A 16,166-nucleotide genomic window follows, 5' to 3' on the forward strand; every position below is an offset into this window, starting at 1 on the left:
AGAGCCAGAAGGGAAGAACGGGTGAATTTTAAGACAGGAATGATTTCAGGAGGAGGAAAGGGATTGAGGGAGAAGGCAAAGATAGGAGATGGGCTCTACCCAAATCACCTTGGGAGAGATTGAGATGAAAGAAGAATGGGTGAAAGGAGAGAGTATGACAGACAGTAAGGGGAAGAAGAGAGAGGGGCGGGGCCAAATGGTCCTTGAGGAAAGAGCAATGAAGCAAGGCCGGGGCGAGGGAGGGGAGGTATTTAAATCTGTCACTGGAACAGAGAGAAAAGGGTGTACACAACTGAAATACACGTGGGGATGGAAAAAAGGGAAGAAAGAGTGCAGAGGGGAAGAGAAAGAAACACAGAAATTTGGGATAAAAGAAAAAAAGAAATGAGGCGTTGTGGTGAAAGCCCTGTAGCAAAGAGGTGTCAAATTGAAACACCATATCAAAACAGACATGTGCACATTCTGTGCAGTCCCATGACACATTTGTGGCAATTACAAATGGAGAACTAACTACATGATTGAATTGAACTAACTGAATGAGATCTTAACTCCCTCGCTGATCAGCTGCATTAACTCCTCTACGGAAAATACTCTATTAGGAGAGCTGTCTTGCTACTTACCATCGAGGAAAGGTGTCTCAAACCAATGCATATAGCATATGATGCATCTATAAATACATAGAGACAAACAGGTTGCCACACCTACAGCGTCCCAAGAGTTGAAACAACACCTTCGACAAAAAGGGAACATTGTGCTGGATAAAGGTAGTATTGGATTGCATTCAACTGCACAGCTGTTAATAATATTACTTTAAACCCCAGCTGCCCTGGCTGAATTTAGCTCTTGCAAACCAAAAGGAAGCACAAACTTTAAAATAATAATGGTCAGTAGAGGTGAGGGCTCGGCAGTGCCGCATGAGACAAGGAAATGCTGATAGAAAACAAAGTCTCACCGAGTCTCACACAGAAGCAAAACAGAGGAGAGATAAGCGTGAAAGCCTGAGCCAAGGCAACCGGCGTCACAGGAGAGATGCTGAAATTCAGCGAGGAGGGAGAAAGTGATCTGGAGTTTGACTAAACTCTAAACAAATCACACCGCCAAACAAAACAGAGGGGAGGGATAACAGTCTCAAAGGAGAGATAGAGAATTAATGGCTATCTTAAAGGTGAAATTGAGATATAAACTCTGAACTGAATTGGAAATGAGAAGAAAAGGGTTGAAAGAGGAGACGAGAAGTCTGAGGGCTTTGAGGGAGGAAGCAGGGAATTTGGTCTCGGAGCACAGATCAGGGGAAATGGAACTGGTGATTTGAAAGGAAGCACACCACAAGGCAGCCAGTGATTTCTTCTATAGATTCTATCATGCTATCAACGTCGCTGAGCTAACCGCATTATCACACCAGCTAGTGAGACTGAGAAAAGAGTCCGCCAAAGGGAGTCTGGCTTATGAATTCAAAAGGAGAGAATGGATGAGTGAGATTTTGCGCTATCATAGAGATTTGTGTTCATATTTTGTTGTTGCTGCTGCTGCTGCTGCTGTATATGTGCTTTTGGCAGGTGGAAGCCCAGCCCAAGCCCAGCTGATTTGAGCTGAGGAAAGAGGAGGGAGATAGATAGAAAAAGAGGAAAACAGAGAGAATGTAAGAATGACAGATGGAACAAAAAGTGAGCTACATAGTTAGATAGATGGTGTATGTATAGATTACAGAAGGGCAGAGCACATTGTGTGGCTGCCAGATTTAATCATCTTTAAAAAAGGTCAGTGGCATGCTAGACAATACCAGCCTCCATTTTAGCATGGCTTGTCTAATTCTGATGTCATCTGTGACAGTGCCAGGTGGGATGCCATCCATGTGGCATCGGCTGGGCACCGCTCACCCTGTCACCCTCCGCTCCCCTGACACCGTCAACTGAGCCTCCTTTCCTGGAGCTTTGCCACAGTGTAACAGTGCAATACTTTGATTTGATCGCAAGAAAATGCCCTTGATCCTCAAATGCAAGATCTGATTCAGAAATTCTGAAACAAAAACTTGCAATACAATAACCAAGGATTTGTATCTTGTATTATTTTTTGTATTATTTTGTATTTTTGCCCACGCATGGGTACAACCTACCTGAAGGACAAAGAACAGGAGAAAGAATGTCCCATCATGTTAATGAGGCAGCATTTGTAAGCGACCTCTAGAACCATCTGTTACAGCGAGATTTCTAGGTTTGCGGAACAATGTCTCCTTTACATGGCCATGCATGCATGGGTGAGCTGAGCTGAGTTGTAAACCACTACAGAACACACAGGGGTGGACTAAATCCAAAAGCCCTATCAACCTTACAAAACAGGCATCATTGGTGGTAATGTTAAAGGTCCCATATTGTAAAAAGTGAGATTCCCATGTTTTTTTAATCCTAAAGCATGTCGAGGTGCTATATAAATACTGTGAAAGTATGAAAATGCTTAATCCACAGAGAAAGGCACAAAGCCCGTATTCAGGAATGGGGCTTTTAAACTATCTACCGGTATCTATCTACCGGTATCTACCGGTATCTATCTACCGGTATCTATCTATCTATCTACCGGTATCTATCTACCGGTATCTATCTATCTATCTATATATATATATATATATATATATATATATATATATATATATATATATATATATATATGTAGAAAGTGCCGATACAGTGCCCTAACAGACATTAGCCGACTGCAGTGACAGTGCAGAGACGCCGGAGGCACAAATGTGGCAGATCCGGAAATGCTGACTAATCAGAACAGACTGGGCTTTTTAGAAAGGGTGCTTTTTAAATAGGGGGTTAAACTAAGCTTTTTAGACAGACGGTGTGAGAAAAATGTGTTTTTCACAAATTAAAGAATGTAAACAAGTTGTAGTAGAAACCAAAAATACAACAATGAACCTTAAAATTAGCACAAAATAAACCCTTATAGTTTTTGTTGAGGATGTGTTAAAAACGATTCAGTAGCATGAAGTACTGTAGAGAGTGCATAATACCACCCAAAGCTTCACATCAATATTTTTTGTTGGAGGACTTATTATAGGAACTGTGTTACAATTTACACTATATATCTGTCATTAGGTCCATCCTCTGTATGTATACAAAAATTGAAATACATTTTTCAGTCTCTCTGTTGCTTTCTCTTGTGCCACTGACCCTTTTTTTAACATTGGCAATCTGTTGGGATAGAAGTCCTCAATAACTTGTGAATGTCTTAGGTAGGGATTAGGTACGTCAGTGGGGGTATTTATACACTTGTACATGTCAGAGCTAAAAGTTTCCTATTACATTCAGAGGTCTTCTAAGTCTGTAGGCAGGATTGAAGGGCTTTGACAATCTTCAAAATTTCGCCTCAGTCACCACAGGACCAACCTTCCTGCTGCGTGGGCACTCAAAGTGCCAAGTTTGACACACAATTTAATGGGAAGAGAAATGATCACAGGGAAAGAGAGAGGAGAAAGTTTGAGGGGGAAATCATGCAGAGTTAAAGAAATAATGAGAATAATGAAAGTAAAAGTCTCAGAAGAGCGACCCACAGTTTGACAACCATAGGAAAGGAGCATGTTGAGACATAAGACAAATGAAAGCAACAAAAGGAGAGGGAAATCAAAGGATTAAAGAAATACAACCCGGCAATTAGGTGTATGGCAACACCATTAATTTGCTGCTGCTAATTATAAAGCATATTTGACTGATATTTCAAACAAGAGAGCACAGAGGATATTTGCTTGCTGCACCAAACTATATGGCAAATCAACTATTTTCCTCCACTGGAAAAATCGAACATGCAGAGATGCTTTGAATGTCTGTCATGTTGCATATGGCTCGTTGTATTGTACAATATGATATTGCTGAGGAAACTAATAAGCGTCCTATTTTAGTCCTGTATGCGCCTGGTAGCCAATACAAGAAATCATACAAGAAAAAAGATGAGTGCATCTGCTGAGGCAGGGATAGATAAGGATGTAAGGAGAGAGAGATAACTGGGGGGCAGGAGGGAAGGCATGCAACGGCACAAGATGGAGAAACAAGGGCTTAGACAGCCATAAGGATGGAGGGGAGGATAAGGGAGGGACGGAATGGGGTTAAGAGTAGTACCCCAGGTGAAGATGTAATTAAGTGTTAAACTACTGTGTCAATACATGTGTCAACTCACATCAGAGGCAGAGGGACGATGGGAAAGAGAAAGGGTCAGCACTCAATACATATGTCAACTTATATTATACTGTAGGGTCAGAGGAAGGAGGAGAGGGAGCCAGTGAGATTCATACTTCCTTTGATTATGTGGCTAAAATCACAAGAGGGAAACGAGGGAGAAAGACAAATACTGGGGGATTGTGGAGAACAAGGAGGTTATTAAAAAAAGGAGCGGGAATAAAGAGAGAAAACTGAATAAGGCGGAGCGGGAAAATCAGGCCAAATGAGGGAGAGTCGAGTGAGAAGGATAGATTAAGGAAAGCGAAAAGACAGAAGGAGGGATGAAACTAAATCCAACGGAGGGGGGGGATTGACAGAAAGACAGATCAAGGAAAACAGAAGAAGAGATCAGACGTCATTGAGGGAGACAGTAAACAGTCCAACGAATCAAAACCAAAAAATGTAAGAAAAGGTAAACGAACAAAAGACATGACATGGGGGAAGGGCAGTATAGATGTCAGCCAGAAGAGGAGATAATTGCTTTGTTGTTCCTCCTCGTCTTTCTATCGGTCTCTCCTGTCTCTCTCTCTTGCTCTCTGTGCCCAGTCTTGTCTGGTGTCAGACCACCAGACTTGGTAACACAGATATAAAGAAGAAATGAAGCAGTGCGAGAAACAAGATAAGGAGAGGAAGAGAGGGGAAAGGGAAAGATGAAGAAAAAGAGACAGGATTCCACCACTCCTTTATCCCCTTGCTTTCACACTTTTCCTTTCCCTGCATCTCTCCCTCGCTCTCGGGTGCTAATAAGTACTCGTTTCTGTGTCACCAGCTTGAACAAAGCACTCCCTTGTCTCTTTTCACTTTCTCCCTGCATCTGTGCGTATGTGCGTGCCTTTGCTTGGTTTAACCATAATTAGAATCACAGAGAGACGCGCAAACACTTGGCATGTTAGGCGACGGAGCGCAACGCCATGTGTCTGCAAATACAGGGATGGTAATGACAACCAACACCCCCTGCCTCTTCAACCATTCAATCCATTTCATTTCAGAGCAAGTAGTCCAAGTTATGAGTGGTGCATTGGATATTTATGAACATACATTAGTCTCAAGAGCACTGAGGATTTAGGTCCATATTATTTCATGTGGCCACGATATGTACTGCACAGCACAGAGCTGTACATTGGCATGCACGTGTGACAATAGGGATGTAAATATGCTATGGGATCGAGTCCAACCTTTGGCCCTTCGCTGCACGCTCTCCCACCTTTCCTGTCTATCCACTGTCACTATCAATAAAGGGAAAAGCCCCCCAAACAATAATCTTAAAAAAAAAATAAAAATGCATAATGCAGTGAGCGGTAGCGAGTGAATCAGCATATCAAAGATGCATGCGTTTGTGAATGTGTCCAGGACTTCCATGTATATTTCAGTATTTGCTTGCCTATTTCTTTCGCAAAAACACCTAGAGAGGTGATTCACTATCTCATTATAGGGAGGGAGAGGTGGTGGAGGGGCGGTGGAGAAGAGTGATGATATAGGGAGAAGGGGAGAGGAAGACAGGGAGGACGAGAAACATAAGATGAAGGCAAATGTAGAGGTGACGGGGATGAAGAAAGAAGAGGAGAGGAGAGACCTTGGATGCCGGTGATAATAGCAGAAAGATTTGCAGCAAGCATAGCTGATTAGCTGCAGAAACACAGCGGAGGAAAAAGACACAGAGTGAGACAAAGGAGAGGAGGTGCAGAGGGAAACGAACACAACTTAAAATGTAAGTCGGAAAGGTGCCAAGAAAGAGTGCACTACTGCAGATTCAGGTATGGGCAAAGCCACGATGGCCGACTACAAAGCAATGAAAAGGGCAGAGGATACGGAGAGATAAGAGCGAGGTACTGATCAGCGAAAAGAAGGAAATCTGTTCATAATAGATTGACGGAAAAGGAATAAGGAGGATATATCGAGGGAGGGTTGAAGAAGAGCTGAAAAGAACGATAGAGTGAAGGACAGAGGATAGAGTGAATAAAAGGGGAATTGAATGGCAGGATTGGGGGAAAAAAAATGACTCAAGGCTTCCGTCAAGGTGGGCGTGTGTGTGTGTGTGTGTGTGTGTGTGTGTGTGTGTGTGTGAGTGAGTGAGTCACGGTCACACAATGGAGAACCAATTGAATCGTTTGATGCTGTGCACCAGTTTATCATAGATAGTATAGCCTGCAGAAGGGATTCAGTTGCTTTATGTTAATCCACATTTATACATTTGGTGCAGTAAATTTCATAATGCAACCGTATATCGGGAAGACGAAAGGGAATCCGCACATATATTGCTTCTTCGAGACTTGGCAAATGCTTTTTTTTTTAACACTGAATCCAATAAAGCTTGCAACAGTTAATATTAATCAAACTGGGACACTGGGAGACATGGGTAAAGAGGGGAAAAGAAAAGCACATGAGGAACCAGTGCACAACAGTGAATCAGAACCCATTTAAATGTAACCTTTGTTACAGCAACCGACCCCTCAGCCGAGTACTCGCCACAGTGATGGTCAAGTCCCTCCGCCTCACAGGCTCTATTAATTATACACAGACACATAAAGGCTCCGGATGAACTGACACCACTGTCATATTTCTCAGGCCCTTTTATAAGCCTATGATATGACCAAGGCCTTTTAAGCAGAAACAGAGGTAGCGTTACAAGTGCTGCTTCTTGCATATTTTATGCGGGAAATCTAATTGAGCACCAACTTACTGTCTGAGTACTACTGGACTTTACACGGGCAAATTAATATCCCCCCGTGTGACTGATTGACCAAGACAGGCTTTTATTTCGTTTGTTTTGTTTTTTTTATTCCTGAGATTTGGTTATCATGCGTTGGCTTGAATTCACTTCTTCAGATGCATTGAAAGTACTTAATTTTGCAACTTTCTTTCCAAATTTCTGTTAATGCTCTGAAGTTTTGAGTAGTCAGTGTCTATCATTTGGCAGAGCTGCCTCGACACCTTGAAGCATAACAGTTCTTTGAGTGAAGACATTAATTGAAGGAGACTTTCAAACCTATCCAAATATTTCAAGAGTAAGAATGGATACCAGCATATTCAGCAGTTTCAGTGTTTCATTTTTGTACTCTTGTTTGGAATCTGCTGTGATCCAACGAGGCAGGGTTTTTTTTTTTTTTTTTATGTCAGTGTTTGCTCTTTGAAAAGAAAGAGATGACTAATATTCTGGGAAATGAATCGAGGGAAGTGGTTTGGTCATGAATACATAGTGTTTAATGTGTGCTTCTGCTAAAAAGGCATTTCTGTGCCAGAGCTTGCTTTTCAAATCACTCCAGGAAATTTGCTAAGGCAGCGTAACCAAGTTTGCAACATGCTGTTCTTTGCAAAAAAATTAATAAAATCCTAAATCATACCTGTGCAATAGTTGATATTCTGGGCATTTGTTCAGAAATATTTTGTTCATTTTGAAGCCTTGAGAAGCCTGTGAAAATCAATTATCAATATTCATACCGTAACCCAAAGCCCCCTGATTTGCACTGAGTGGGCAGCTTCTTTTAGCATTATTTAGGACATCTAATCCCATACTTTCTTTAACACTGCCAGAAATATGTTTGGGCGAATTGTCAGACTGATTTCACTTCTATTAGTAACAGCAGCCAAATTACACCCAATTTAAAACTAAAGAAAAACACAAGTAGGCTAAGTTGTGGCGTGCTCGCTCTGTCTCTTTATTTTGAATGCATTTTAAACAGACTAAGGGCAGGGTCCGTCGGTGGTGGCTCCCCCCGGTGTCTGAGTCACACTAGATGGCATTTATAGGAGAGCTGGAATGTTAAGCAAAACTGGATACAAAAAAGCCCTTTGATGTAGCGATAAAGGGAAGAGGAAAGAGAGGGAATCGGAAAACAACAAAAAAGCAGAGGAAAGAAAAAAAAAAAAAATCACTGGCGAAATAGTCATGGTAGCAACACAAAAATTCGCTAACTTGCCCACACAAGAGGGTTGGACAGCAGAGGGCAAAGTCCTACCCATCAGCGACAGACACTTAGAAAGTGCTACAGTCTCCCACACACACTTTACCCCCGCATGTCACATACACAAACCCACTGACGTGAAAATACTGATTTTTATTCTACTATGTCCTAAATACAAACATGAGAACACAGAAATGAGCACATACAACTTATGTAAAAAGCCAGTGCCCCTCTGTCCTCATCACCACCTCTCTTCATTGTTTTTTCCCCCCTCTCTGTCTCTCTATTGTTCACCTCTCCCCCGTTTGTTAGTTCTAACGGCTGCTCGAAACACTTAAAATGAGGACAGATTCAAAACTCTTATTAACCCACGCAACCACTCACTCATTACCACATCTGCAGTCAAAATAAAGCAAAACACACACTCACTTGTGATGACAATACATCGACACATTCATTTCCTATAAACTCTAATCAAAAGCACAAAATGTCCCAGCTCCACTGTAAATCCTAGCCCTGACCGTTAAACCTAAAATGGCCTCTTTTTTTTAATGCGAGGTCCCACAAAATGGCTTGATGTTTGCTTCTCGCAGGGATTTAAGTACGAGCACGCACTCCAAATGAGCAGACAGAGTTCTCTTTTCATTTTCCCTGGGCGCGCTTTCCATCAATAGCCTCATTTTCCCTCTCTCCCCCTCCTGCAGTATCCACTCCTGCACTATTTCCAGCCCTCCTTTCTTCCTCCCTTCCTCTGCTTCTTTTCCAATAGTCAACCCTTTCTCTGTAGTCCCACTGTGGTCCGAATATTGAGGCTGGGCTTCGAGTTACTGCAGATATTTTACATTTCACTACACATCCTGTGCACAACAGGCTTGTTTATTCAACTGACCTCTACTTTTTTTTTTTTCTCCTTTATCCCTCTTTAGAATTCTACCGCCGACCAGTGACCGTTTCCTGCTGAAGAACTTGGTTTCCGGTGTGGACTATAACCTGTGTGTGCTGGCCATTTTCGATGACACTATCACAACATTAGCAGCGACAAAAGTGCTGGGCTGCGCCACGTTCTCCACCAAGGATGTTTACCCAGCATGCCGCTCTCTCCAAGCCCATTTCCTGGGCGGTACACTGACCATATTGGTTGGCGGTGTTGTTGTCGTCACCCTGCTCGTGTTCACGGTGGCGCTCATGGTTCGCCACCGCGTTTGCAATCATGGCGACCACATGATATGTCACAACGGCAACACTGAAGCAGGAGGCGGGGCCTGCAGTCAGGGTGGATGTGGAGGGGGCGGGGACAAAGGGGGAAACAGTGGCGGGTGCTACCAATCAAATGGTTCCGGGGACATGATGATGGTGGTCCTGCCCAATGGTCTGCCGTCAAAAAGAGGAGGGGAGACTGACAAGGTGAAGGAGAATGAGAAGGAAGACTCTGCTTCCTCTCTGCCTCCAAAACTCCCTCCAAAGCCCAGGCCAAAACCTAAAGTCAACCTGGAGCATTTTCTTTCCGCTGGGGGCGTAGTTTCCATGACGACAGGGGCAGTAGGTGAGATGGCATTGGTGGTGAGGCAAAGGAAGCTGGACAAGGCGCCGCCATACACCCCTGAAAGTGACAGAACTCCCCTCTACTACTCCCCTTCCCCTTCATCCACCCTGCCCCGTCAGTCACACTCCAGGGACCGCCCGAAACCCCGTCTGGAGCGAGAACTTACCAATCGGGCCAGTTTCTCTCTGGCTGCCCCCCTGAGAGACTCAGAGCTGTTGGACTGGAGAATCAGTCCCCGAAGCAGGGACAAATGGAACTCCTCACAGGCTTATCAGAGCCCTCTGTCCCCTCTAAGCCCCGTCTGCGGGACCGTTAGCAAACGGCGGCACTCTCTGGATATGGGTTCCTCTGTTGCCCTGGCGACCGATGCTGCCACGACGGTTGCCAAGCGCTATGGTGCTGTCAATTACGCCAAGCGGCTGAGCGTGATCTGGACGAGGCGGAGCCAGTCTCTCCACGGAATGCTAGTGCAGTGCGCCTCGACGACGAGCACAACGTCTTCGACGACCAGCGATGAGGAGAGTGGCGGGGGCTTTGGGGCACGTTGCCAGTTTCAACAGGGATACATCCACGCTTACAACACCACCAACTCCAACTCTAACACTGGGATCAGTACTGGGAAAGCGAGCAGTGTAAAAGACAGGGGGAGGCAAACGGGGAAGGATGGAAAGAGTGCTGAAGAACTGGAGGAAAGTGTAGTGTAGGGGGTTATGGAATGTAAAAAAAAAAAAAAAGTTAAGAGTTAAGTTAAGAGGGATAAAGGGTCTGTGAGGCAGTTTCAATGGAATCTTAAGTTTAGCAGGGCAAAGAGGTGGAAGAGGGAGCAGGACAGGGGAGTTGAAGTGGTTGCAGATGAGGAGGGGAAGGTTGGGAGTTTAGACGAAGGGAGAAGAGTAAAATTGACTCGAGTCTCACTTGTGCAGCTCCTTGATTTTCCCTGGGAGAAGTCAAAAAAAGAAAGGGGGGGGTGGGAAGTGCACCTGGAAGTCAGGTGAAGATTTCTAAGAGGGCTGAAGAGTGATGGGCGGGAAAATGAGTGGGTAGAGAGATGTGGCAGGAAAATGGAGAGAGTGAGAGAAACGGCTGAGTGTTCTAAAATACTCAAGGCTGAGCTCAGGCTGTATTAGTCAAAAATAAAAGATACAAGATAGAACCTGAAAGAAGGAACGCCAAAACAAAACTTGAGAGTGGCAGTTTAAGAAGAGACAACGTCCCGAGTGATGTATAGAGTCACAGACGGAGAGACATAGACAGGGGAACACATCAATAGAGTAACAGAACAAAGGTGATATAGCAGAGACAGAGATGGCGTGAGCTCAGCGTGGATCCCAGTAAAGCCTATACACTAATAGAACCAGACTCCTGCTAACACTTCAACTCTCCAGGGCCTCAGCCCCCACAACTGTTTACACTGGATCAAAAACAACACAACCCGTAATACTGGAGAAACATGCTCCTCTGACAAAAACAACAAAAAAAAAAGATTTGGATGACATAGTCCTGCTTTGTCATCTTGCTTTTTTTTTTTTTTTGGACTCCAACACTGACGGCCATTTTGAAACTCTTTTCCAAAACGCAATGAATGTGACTTTTATGTGTCCTCTGTGGCTGGAAAATGATTTTGGCTTGCAGTGCCTGCGGATTATGGGAGCATAAATACAGAGCCGGGTGCACTGGACATGATCAATCGATACTGGCTGGAAAGAACGAGTGCAGCACAGACATTATTAAAAGAAAGAAATTGGGATTACAACGGAGTCGATATGGATAACAAAATGGAGACAGGGGTGCATGATGGAACATGTGCGCGTGTGCATTTCTGAAAGGCAGGATCGCATTGGATGTTGGATGATAACGGACCAAACAAACGAACAATGCTAAGTGTGCATGCATTGTTGGATCAGGGACAGGGTGTGTGTATGTGTGCCTAAGTGTGTGTTAGTGTGCGCACATGTATATGAATGTGTATGAGTGGCAATCCAGTCGACCAGACTCCATTTGTGTTTAATAAGGTTTAGCGCTTTCTGGACATGCTGTGAACTAAGAGCGAAATGTTTCCAGCAATGTAGCGTGGTCAGAAAGCGGCAAACATTATGGGGGAATTTCAACTTCATTTTTTGTGACTTCAGACTCCTTTGTGCCACATGGATTCACTTTCAATCCATACAGTGAATGTTTTCAGAAAGGAAGCAGATAAAAAAAAAAAAAAAAAAAAAAAACATGACAGAACCACTATGGAAGCCACTAAACTCTTCTTCAAGACTTCTTCAAAATGTATTATGGGATGACTGATCCAATGGCACAGAGCACAGAGACTCTTAACATCTATCAAAGAGAAAAAAATAACTAAAAGAGAAAACTTGAAAGTACATATATATAGTATATATATATATATATATATATAAAATTATGTTACTTGTCGCACCATGTGTTTCTGTTTTTCAAAGTTTTCTGGGGATTGATGTTAGGATCAAATACAAAATGTGTGATTATTTTTTGTTCTAGGCAAAAAAAAAAATCCTCATGATTAGAATTTAAAAAATGTCGATTATAGCTAGGCAGAAAAAGATCAAAACAGACATTGAAGAAGCACACACAGCACAAAAGACAGACACACACACACACAATAAAACAAACACAAACCGATGCCTATGAAACAGAGCCAACTACATTAATAATAATGACTTTTAACCATTACTGTTGTTTCCTTTCGTTTTTTTTTTTTTCATTTTGCCAAAGTCAATATTGTTCTCTGGACTTGATACAAATAATAAAAATGACATGTATGGAACCGAGACGGACTCATTAACACAAGGGAGTAAGGAGTGTGTCATGTTTGGATGTATGTGTATTCACATATGTACTTTACATGCGTATGTGTGAAAAGAATTTACAGTACGACATTATTTGTCTGTGTCATTTTATCACCAAGTGCCTAAACCCGATTTTAAGTTCTATTTAATTCAGCAATATATTAGTAACATGGATAAAGAAGAACAGAACATGCTAGCTCTTTGGTTTACTCTGAATTTGGAGAGAAATGGGAAGATGACTCAGTCTGGAAAGGTTTACAGCTCAAGGCAAACTTGTGAGTCAAAGCAGCTTTAGCGCATGCATGTCTGTGTGGCAGAAAGGAAGTTGTTTACTTGTCTATCAGTGGAGTTGATTAGATGGTAAGGGTGAAGAAAATTTTCTTGAGGTAATTAAAAACAGCACATGAGACAAAAGAGATGGGATGAGAAAAAAAGTGCAAAAAAGAGAGGCAAACAAAGAGGTAGATCAATAGTTCCAGGAACAGATGAATCTTTAAAAAGACAATAACATACGAGTAAACAACAAGACTAAAAACCGATTTGATATGACACAGAATAGGGAGATTGAGAGATGGAAAAATAACTAAAAAGCTATCAGAATTCTGATGCTTTGATATTACCGACTATATCTGCTGGTTTCTAATGTAAAACATTACAAGATCTTTACACTGCTCCCTGCAGCTGAGTCAAACACTAATTTAGCAGCAAAGCAAAGGCGTGAGCTGGTAGCGATCCGAAACTGAACACAGCTAATTAAACTTCTAAAATATAGACAAGCAGTACATTTGAAAAAATTAACTAGCAAATGAAAACCAGGTCACGGTAGCAACAGGTGAAACATGGTAGCCCAGACCTCCTGTTCTCCAGCCACGTCATCTAGGTCTTACTGGGAGGTCCTGGGGATTTCCCAGGCTACATGGGGAATGGAGTCCCACCATCATGTCCAGGGTTTGTCTCTGGTTCTCATCCCAGTGCATGTACCAAGAACACCTCCGTAGGGAGGCGACTGGGAGGCAGGAACAAACAGAACAGGGAGCTGAAAGGGGCTGAATGGAATGAACAGAGCTGGTTTTCATTCTCATTGGAATCAGCAGTATTAGAGAGAGTCATTCAATTTAAGTATCAAAATAAAGCCTCACATCTGTGTGTGTGTGTGTGTGTGTGTGTGTGTGTGTGCGCGTGTGTGTGAGAGAGAGAATCAGAAAGCAGTGGAAAGGTTTCTATCAACTTCCCTCAATCTCATTATGTTTTCATCTACCTCTCCTCTTGCATGTTTTCACTTTCTATTAAGCCCTTTGCAGACGCTGCTAAATGCCTAAATGGAGTGTGAAAGATGTGGAGAGGGAGAAAGAGGGAGCGAGAGAGAGAAAAAGAGAGAGGGAAATGTGAGAATGCTGACACTTGGGAGATGAACAAATAGATGATGATGAGCAAGGGAGAGAAGTGAAGGGGGAGGTCATTGTGTTTGCAGTGTGTGTGTGTGTGTGTGTGTGTGTGTGTGTCATCTAACATTAGGTTAGATGACAATTTGATTTGAATCTCATAAGTGGCCATATTAAAAGCAGGACTGAGTCTGTGCTACAGCCCCCTTTGAAAAAGAAAGACTGTGTGTGTGCGTGTGTGTGTCTGTGTGTGTGCGTGCACTTATGTGTGAAGGGGAAGAACACAGCGCAGAACACCACAGTAACACGCACACACAAACACCTTTTAGCGTACTCGTACATAAATGTGCATATATACACTCTGCAAGATAACCTTGTGGCAGTTCGTGTTTCTGCATGCTCGTGTGTGTGTGTGTGTGTGTGCACGTGTGCATCTTGAAAGGCCATGGCTGCCCGTAGCCAAACTTCCTCTGACATTTGCAGTTATGATCAAGGTATGATGCATTTCCCTGCAGTGTGCTGAGTAACTGCTGACTCAGGGTGCATCAACACTCAGCACCTCTTGCACTAGAAACCAGTTGGACCAGTGCTGCAACATCAAAATCACATCTGCAGTCAAAGGTACCAAGATCATCACATCAAACCATGTTCCAAACTAATGACATCTCCATGGCAACTACTGCAGATGTGTCACAAATACAGTCAGAATCATTAGTTGAACTCTTTTGATAAAGTCCTTTCACTCGACAAACAAAATTCAAAAACAGCCAAATAGAGTTCTAAGAGATAATCACAGAGTCCCTTTAAAACGTGACTTGGCATTCTATAACTTGTCCGAGGCTCAAACTGATTTAATAAGGGCAGACACTGTAACTTACCATTCTACTGAGAAGAGAGACTAATAATTGTAAAAGAAAAATTCAGACACTAAAAACAGATTTGTATAAATCAATGGGCACATATGGTATAATAAACAAGATGCTTATTTAAATTCTTCTATTTAATGCTCTGACATACCACAACAACAAATCCCAGAAAAACAAGATGATCATATATCACATACCCATTTTATTATGAAATTGGATTCATAATAAAACGTTTTTTTTTTTTTTTAAATGCATCAAATCAGTCTTTGTCATCAAAATGGAGCCCTTGATTTAGGCCTCAACACACTTTCCTCAAATAAAAATGTACAGGCAATATACACATGTGAAGCAAAGTGGTGGCCATCTAGAAAAGTAATTTGTTTCCATCCCTCTCTCGTTTCTTTCTTCCAAAACATTTAGAATGATTCCAACCCCTTCAAAAATGAAGCGGCAGTAGGAGTCACACCTAATTAGTGGCTTAAATTGAAATTGTCAGCAAGATTTAGTGGATATAAAGTAGTGTGACTGAGTGAGACGGTTATTGTTCAATACACATCTAAAGAAGTTTTTTGAGAGGCTGGAAAAAAAAAAAAAACCTTCACTTAACTTTTGAGTTTGACGCAATTTCACATCTGACCTTCTGTTCTACAACAGACTCCTGATAGTACATGACGGCTCTTTTTTTACCATATGTGCATGTCATCTGGCTACCAGTACACTTCAGCTGTGCCATTTAACTTTGTCACTTTACATTTACTGTAAAAGCTTTTCTGCCATGCTCCTGATATTCCAGACATTTTCTGAGATTTTTGCCTGTGTGGTATGAAATATAATTTTACCATTTTTAACTACACAGTTCTTTGGAGTTGACAGCTCTGATTTCCTACGTCCCTGTATGAGCTAATGAACCATCATGCACCTCTATTGTTGGACATTCAGAATAATTAAAGTAACAGTGCCATTTTGACATGATACTTCAAGTTAAATACCAATCATGAACATATAAGAATTCTCGACCAGCCGGACACTAATCACCGTTTCTGTCGCTTTCTTCTGTTTGCAGAGAGGGTTAACCAGGCTCAGGGAAAATGAGGTTTGAATGAGGACTATAGAACGCTCATATTGAGCATGCGTCACAATATCAGTCTAGAGTTGCATCTCATAACCCTTAAATTGCCTCCCTCCCACGAGGAGGCAAGGGAGAGATGGAAGGAAATTATGGGAGGAGAGAGGCAACGAGCAAATGTGTTTTAGAGGGATGAGACATCCTTTCCTCTGAAGCGTCACATGAATTTGTCAGATGTATGGGCGGAGTTAGCAACTCTTTCAGCTGCACGGCTTCCGGGAAGGCTGCTCGCGTGTATGCTCGGCTATAGCTCCTTGATGATCTTTGAGATGGCCTTCACCGAGGAGGAACAGAACAACTTCCGCTTCAGCCGAGGACCGAGG

The 16,166-nt window shown here is 42.6% G+C and overlaps 2 protein-coding genes across 3 annotated transcripts in view; one reads left to right on the forward strand and one right to left on the reverse strand.

Moving 5' to 3' along the window:
* LOC114546089 (leucine-rich repeat and fibronectin type-III domain-containing protein 2) overlaps positions 1 to 11,988 on the forward strand; it is a 34,851-nt gene extending 22,863 nt beyond the window's left edge. Inside the window, exon 8 of the mRNA XM_028564754.1 lies at positions 9,040 to 11,988. Within this exon, the coding sequence (XP_028420555.1) occupies positions 9,040 to 10,360 (1,321 nt within the window). The 3' untranslated portion in view covers positions 10,361 to 11,988. The remainder of the gene's footprint in view (positions 1 to 9,039) is intronic.
* The window catches only part of pcxb (pyruvate carboxylase b), a 327,945-nt gene that overhangs the window by 121,609 nt on the left and 190,170 nt on the right, over positions 1 to 16,166 (reverse strand). The window lies entirely within an intron of this gene.

The sequence above is a fragment of the Perca flavescens genome, chromosome 19 (genome assembly GCF_004354835.1).
Source record: "Perca flavescens isolate YP-PL-M2 chromosome 19, PFLA_1.0, whole genome shotgun sequence".
NCBI lineage: Eukaryota > Metazoa > Chordata > Actinopteri > Perciformes > Percidae > Perca > Perca flavescens.